The 7,597-nt window shown below is 29.8% G+C and overlaps 1 protein-coding gene across 1 annotated transcript; it reads left to right on the forward strand.

Moving 5' to 3' along the window:
* Positions 1-4,279: 4,279 nt before the first annotated feature.
* LOC107928196 (dehydration-responsive element-binding protein 1F) lies at positions 4,280-5,177 on the forward strand. Its single transcript, XM_016859373.1, has one exon. It carries the CDS (start codon positions 4,319-4,321, stop codon positions 4,925-4,927), a length of 609 nt encoding a protein of 202 aa, XP_016714862.1. The 5' UTR covers positions 4,280-4,318; the 3' UTR covers positions 4,928-5,177.
* The last annotated feature ends 2,420 nt before the right edge of the window (positions 5,178-7,597 follow it).

Below are 7,597 nucleotides of genomic sequence, written 5' to 3' on the forward strand. Positions count from 1 at the left end.
ATTTTAGAGAATGTTACATATGAACATGAAATGTATTAGATTAATGATCAAATTTATTTATTTAGATCTGGAAAATTCAAATACGAAGCAAGATCGAGGGAAAGAAAAAGTTTGGGATTAGTAGATTTTTGGTTACGAGCAAGTGTCGAGGTAAGTTCGTGTAACTTGAATTATATTCCTAAATGCTTGAAATGTTTGTTATTGATGTGAATATGATTTGGATGTTTATTGTATGATAATTGATGAAGTATTGATATTCTTGATGAAAAGAGGAAATAAATCCTGGTTGAATGAAAGGAAAAATTCGATGGATCTCTGAAAAGGAATTGACGGTAAAAAGGATCTAGCCCGGACGGGTGATCCTATTATGATATAGCCCTCCCGAAGAATATGTGGAAAATGGATTTAGCCCAGACGGGTAATCCGAATTAGGGTCTGAATTTAGCCTGGACTGGTAATTCAGATCCAAGCTCATTAGAGTAATTGTCGTTGCAGGGGATTTAGCCTGGACTGGTAATCCTGACAATACTCTATGAGTTTATATTACAGGGGATTTAGCCTGGACTGGTAATCCCGCTGTAAGGATGAGGTTCGCGGGAGTGTGCTCTCTGAAATGGAAATGTGCGCACATGAATATGAATTGACGGACCCGGATTTGTACACTAAAGTGTACCTCTGAAAATTCATCGAAATTCCAAGTAGTTCAGCGGGACAAATATGGAAAAATAACAAGGAAATGGACATCATGGAATTGATGAGCTCATCAATCATGATAAATATCATTGATACATGGAAATTATTGGACTAATTTGAATGTTGAGTTTGTGCATGATAGGGGAATAATGTATGGAATGGGTGTATGAATGTTTATTACATTGGATGGAAAATATTAGGTAAGTATAATTCTTGTTACATGAGCTTACTAAGCACAAAGTGCTTATCTTGTTTCTTTTTCCCCTGTTTTGTAGTGTTAAGGGCTCGGAGGTCGGATTTGGTCGGAGACGCATCACACTATCAACCTCAAAATCTCGGTATTTAAAGAAACTTTATTTTGAAAATCAATGGCATGTATAAGCTAGTAAAGTAGATGTTAATGTGAAATGAATGTATGGTTAGCCATTGGTATGGCTAACAAATTTTGGTTTTGGCATGTGATGAGATTATCTTATGAATACAATAAATCTATCTTGAAAAAAATGTTGAAATGGATTGGTTGTGTTGGCTTGGTCTCGGTTTAAAATTTGCAGGGAGGATTAGATATTTATAAAGGGGTTACATTGAGTTTAAAAAAAAATCGGTAAAAATATGGTAATACCTCATATCCTATTCCAGCGACGGATACGGGTAAGGGGTGTTACAATCTAAGTCATCAAGCCTTTTCTAAATTAAAACTCAACAGAGATGTGATTTTTATAATTTAGTCCCTAAGTTTTAATTAACTAATTTCTTAGTTAAATTACTTAACCAAACTTCAAAATATTCTCATAGTAACTCCATAAATATTCTTATTTCATACTGACAGACTCGGTTTATGAAAATAAGATTTTGAAATTACATTTTCTGGTACCACTAAAAATCGGGTCATTACATAAGTGTCATGCTAAAAAGACAAATACTAGATATTCTATGAGGGTGACACACATGATAAATTCATTGGATTGAAACTTGATAATATTAGTTTTTGTAATTGTATATAATGGTGAGTTCAAACATGATACTTTTAGTAGATTAACTCCATGACTAAATAACTGCATAATTAATAAATAAATAGTTAGAATTACAAGTTATTTGAGCCCTAATTACATATGTTCAATTGGTATGTTTGCTAGCTCATTTTAACTCTATCCGGATTGCGTGTATAAACCTAAAACAAGCTGATAAAATAAAGAGAAATAGATTGCATCAATTAATATCCACAATAATTGCATTTTTTTATAGAGCAAGAGATGACTTAAAGTTAGTTCAAATTCTTTGGATTATTATTTAATTGGATGGGCTTAAGTGTAAAGTGAAAATTAAGTAGGCATCGATGTTAATTTTGTTAAGATAATTAAATACATTTGTATATAATTTTAATATGGTAAAATTATTATGATTTTAATGAAATTAAAATTGGATTGTGTAAATTATTTAGTTGATTTAATTATTTAATTTTAATTTATTAAATTAAAATTAATTTAGAAGTTCATTTAATTAGTTAACGAAATAATTAAATTTTAATATTTTTATCCAAATCAAGAGAGGTAAATTCTAAAAATTGAACTACGCATTGACAACCACCACAAGCCCAACTCCGCAAAGAGAATGGCAACAAAGAGAATGGCAACACGAATATCCAGTGGTCACCCCTTGGCGTTCTAGTTGGAGTATAACTCCTCTTATTTAATTAAATAATGACTTGGAATAAGAAATAAGTTTTTACATATTTTCTCTTTAAATATACAAGGTAGCTTAAAATCCCATATGCCTAAATACTTGGGGAAATCACTCAAGTTTGAATACTATGTGTTTACCTGATAGTTAAGTTATTTACCATATTAAGTGTGACTTAAGTTGGAATCGCGTTGCTGTTAGAACTATATACTCTTCTTGAGTTTAAAGTTTAGACTAAAGAGAATTATAATTGCAACCATGAAACGATTATAATTAGGGAATTATAGAAAGTTTTGTGGTTGATTCGGTTTTCGGTAGAGGGTTGCGCAAACCCTCCCCCCTCCAAGGAGAGTCTTGTTTTTGGATTAGAACATACTTTCTAAGCAACTATGACTTTAAAAATATAAAAAAAAAAAATCAATTGATTGAAAGTTTGAAAAGATAAAACTTCTGTTCGAGTTAATCCGAAAGTCTACCAAATCTGGAAACATATTAAAATTTCAATAAAACCAAACCCATAAATAAATAATAATAACAAATAAAGTGAGAATCATAAAAACAACTACTGCTGTCGTTTTTATGAGTTTGGTTGTAGGCAGAATCGATTACCAAACCAAACTCAAACTTGTCATGCAGAATTGCAACTGCACGTGAAATTGCAACGCCCAAGTTAAAGTTGTAATTTTATGTATGGTCAGAAAAAGGCCCCCCTTTTATTTTTTTTTCTTTTTGGGTATATTATGTTAATGCCTGCTTGGTCAACGTATGCCGAAATTAAAGTATAATAAATTCAACTCTATTTTTCTGATTTATTTCGTTTATCATGAGAAGCATTTGACAAACATGTATCAACAAAGTAGTTAAGTTAGTCGATATGATTGAGATTTTGAAATTTTTGGGATTTTCAAATCGTGTAAATTAATTTTAGATTTATTTTGGCTTAAGTTATGTAATACATGAGTACGGGTGAAGTTAAAATATTTTTGACGGGGCCAAAATTAAGTTATATAAATTTCGATAAGAATTAAAATGCAAATTTACTATTGTATTAGCTAATACTTTTGTAAATTTTTTTAAAGAATTAAATTAAAATCTTATTATTTTTAGAGGTTAAAGTATAATTTTATCATTACTAATTTATAACTTTACACATTTTAAAGAGTAAAAATATAACTTTCTAAAAAAATTGGAGCACATGATTCAAAAGTTAAACTTGATAATGTTGATTCTGATTGTAATTACACTCGTATCTTAATAAAAAAACATTCATTAAGGTTAAATTAGATTTGACATATTTCTAAATTAACTATATTATATGATAAGATTTTGATTAAGTTGGTGTTATTTACGTTTCAATTCAGTTATTAAATTATCAAAAAATAAATAAAATAAAAATTATTTTAAGGGCATTTTTATAAAAAAAAAGATACATATATATTATATAATTTGAACCCAAAACACAGTAACTTTACTTTTTCAATCAAAATAATTGCTTAAATCACGAGGTTATATATTCAAAAAGAAAGTCGTTCAATAATTCTAAGAAAATTTTGATTTCTCTGTATCAGATTCAGATAGAGATAGCACCTTTTACTTGCATGCAAAGCTTGTCTTCTCGAGTTGACTTCAATAAAAAAAATAAAAAAAATTGGAACAGGTTCAGGTATCTTGACAAGGTCAAAGGTGTCTATCACGTCATAAAAAAATAGGAACGTTGTTAATTGCTACTGATGTCTAGACGAAAACAATCTCAAATTTCTTGGAACTATGTTTCTTTCCAACACGTGTTCCTACTTTAATCCACGTGGAAAAAGAAGTAAGCACTAAAAACCTACAAAAGGAAACACGATTCCTTCCTTAGAATCATTCTTCAATCATTTTCTTCTTCTAAATCTTATCCTATAAATTAAAATCTCATTCACTAGAATAAATTAAAAAAACAAAAATGGTACAAAGCTCAAAATCCCATGAAATTTCATCATCGTCTTCACAGTCAGAAGCAGGGAGTACTTCATTAGGGCAATCCCAGAAAAGAAAAGCGGGAAGGAAGAAATTTAAAGAGACGAGACACCCAATATTCAAAGGTGTTAGAACAAGGAAAGGGAAATGGGTTAGTGAAGTGAGAGAACCAAACAAGAAGTCTCGTATATGGTTAGGGACATTTTCATGTCCAGGTATGGCTGCTAAAGCTTATGATGTAGCTGCTTTAGCACTTAGAGGAGATGCTGCTTCTTTAAATTTTCCTGAATCTGCTCATACATTGCCACATCCTAAGTCATTGTCTGTTGAGGATATTCAGATTGCTGCTATGGAAGCTGCTGCGACTTTGATTGATGATAAAACTTTGCCTGATTCGGTGTCGTCAGCGGTACCGGCATTTCCGGAAAATATGGTGTTTGAAGATGAAGATGAAGTGTTTAATATGCCGGGGATACTTGAAAGTATGGCGGAAGGGTTGATGATAACTCCACCATCTATTCAGAAAGGGTATTATCCTGATGATGATGATGATGATGGGAATGATTATGTGGAAGTCAATCTCTGGGATGACTAAGTTGTTCAATTTTAGTTATTAGGGTCTGTAATTTGCAAAGGGAGTTACGAAGTTTTTCCAGTCGTAATTTCATGAAGTAATCACAAATAAAAATACGTCGGTTATTATGACGTTCTGCAATTTTAAAAGAAATTTTTGGATTAAAACGAGAAACGAAAAAGAAGGGAAAAAAGTTTAATTGTGTTTTTGGATTTTATTTATGACGGATACTCTTAATAATCTCATATTTTAATAAACATCGATTTCTACGTTACGATTCATATTCAATGATTATGACAATTCTTTGACAATATTACTTCCAATATTTGAAGTCGTATTGTGTTTTACTATTTACCCTCAACACTTTTTCAAACTGATTTCTACTTTTTGAATTCGGATAACTTTTTAACTGTTACTCAACTTTGCTAGTTGAGTTTGATAAAATCTTTTTGGTTCAAGTGATTTCAAGTTTAAATCATTTTAGATTTATATCGTTTTTAGCCCGTACCCTTTACAAATTCAAATCGTTAACTTTAAATTAGATGTAAATTCAGATTAATTAAAAAATTTCGAGTAAATATGAGGATACATAGATTTAAGTCTAACATATTAATTTGACCCAATCGGACATGCTTTATTAGTAGGAATACCTATAATTACAATTTTCACAGATTTAATAGTTTATATTAAATTTATATTTACATTATAATTAATATAAAAGCAAATTTGAGCCTGACAATCTTATAATTTCAACGTCAATTTTACATATATAGAGTAACTTTAAAACTCGTGACTATATTTATAATATATACATACATACAAAACGTGACCATCCTATATTAACCAGTGGTTGAGAGTTCAATTCTCATTTTGAGTATGGAGTAATTTTAAAACTCGTGACTAGTGTTTACTCTTTAATGAGCCTACAAAACATGAAAAACTAATCACTGGACTTGCTCAAGTAGATACCTTGAAAAAATACCAAAACCTCAAATTTGATCAATCCCTTCAAAGCAACAAAAAGTATTGATCAAATTTCAGTAAATAGTTGTACCTCAATGTTAGGAGAATTACATTTAATTGGTCAGTTGAATTAATGGTTGAATTGATAATATAAAATCGTTAGTTAAAATCATTTTAAAATTTAGTAAAATCATGTTTGTATTTATTATTATATTTTATTTTTAATAAAAAAGTCGAAACTTTTTATTATGTTTTGATTCATTTTTACCGTTACTTTTTTTTTTCTGTAAATATAAATGTTCTATTTTTATTTTTTAAAATCTCTTAAATTTTATTTCCGTTTTTAATTATTGTTAATTTCTTTTTAATTTTTAAGTGGTTGAACTGAATAAAAAATTCAACTGGTTAGATCTCCTGTTCTTTTCTTACAAGGTTAATAATGGCTTTTTATTGTGTTTTTGTTTTTTTTCTGGAAGAATCTCTTATCAGCATAAGCTTGACCGGTTCAAATTTAAAACGCCGAACTTATATACTTCGCGTGGGGTCAATAACGGACCGACTCAGGAACAACAAAGAAAGCTTCAGCAGTTCAGAAAACGGACGCTGCTGGTCGGAGAAGTAGCCCGTGACCGGTTCAAAATTAATTCTTTCTTAAATTTAAGGGTAAACTGTCAAAATAATCACTTTTATTTGTCTCAGATTACATTTTAGTCACTTATATTATCGTGTTGTAACATTTTAGTCACTGAGCCGTTAATTGCTTTAACACTGTAAAGGTAAGTTGACGTGACACATTAAATCATCATTTCAAAATTTTTTTATTAAATTATACAATTGATCCCTATATTTTTTCGTTTTAAGCAATTTAATTTTTTCTTTTCTTTTATGTTCTTTTAACTTTTTTTTTCTATTCTCTTTTGCTTCCTTTGTTTTACTTCCTTTTCCATTTCTCTTAACATAGTTTTTCTATATTTTCTTTTTTGTTAAAACTAACTCCTATATATTTATTTTTTTTCTTTTTATTTATATGATATCTATATAAACACTTGATGACAGTGAGTTTTAACATCATTTTCTTCTTCATTGTTGTTTTTTCATCAATACTAATGTCCACTCTAATAGTAAGACTACTACGAAAGTACCCATTACAACTATTTGCCAACTTCAAAATCAAAACAAATTAACTAAGAGAAATCGTTCAGCATAAACTAAAAAATAAAACATAAAAAGCAAATCATACGACAATAACGTTCAGCATAAATGTGAATGACACATCCCTCATCAAAATTAGCTACCATTGTTGGGTCACTCCCTAACAAAATGCCTAGAGTCTCCACAATTGTAACAAGCACCACCGCCACCGCCACCTTGCTCACAGTCCCATGCTAAATGTCCCATCTCACCACACTTCTAACAAATGGAAACCCTCGAAAAACTAGCGACCATTGTTGGGACAGTCCAATACTCGACCATAATTTAATGTGAATATTTTAACTATGCTTCTTAGTGACAACCAAGAATGTACACTTTATATGAATTAAACGTTGGATATAAATATAGGAGAATTGAATAAATCTATCTTTAAACTCATTTACTAATATATTGGTTTATTTTTACGGTAAAATTATGCTATTAGTCTTTGTAGTATGCAAAAATTTTCGATTTACTTTTTGTATTCTAATTTGATAATTTGTAGTTGTTTTTACTTTTTTAATCTTGATATTTAAG

The sequence above is a fragment of the Gossypium hirsutum genome, chromosome D01 (genome assembly GCF_007990345.1).
Source record: "Gossypium hirsutum isolate 1008001.06 chromosome D01, Gossypium_hirsutum_v2.1, whole genome shotgun sequence".
Lineage (NCBI taxonomy): Eukaryota > Viridiplantae > Streptophyta > Magnoliopsida > Malvales > Malvaceae > Gossypium > Gossypium hirsutum.

Coding starts and splice junctions, on each gene's coding strand:
- LOC107928196 (XM_016859373.1), top strand. CDS start 4,319: ATGGTACAAAGCTCAAAATCCCATGAAATTTCATCATCGTCTTCACAG.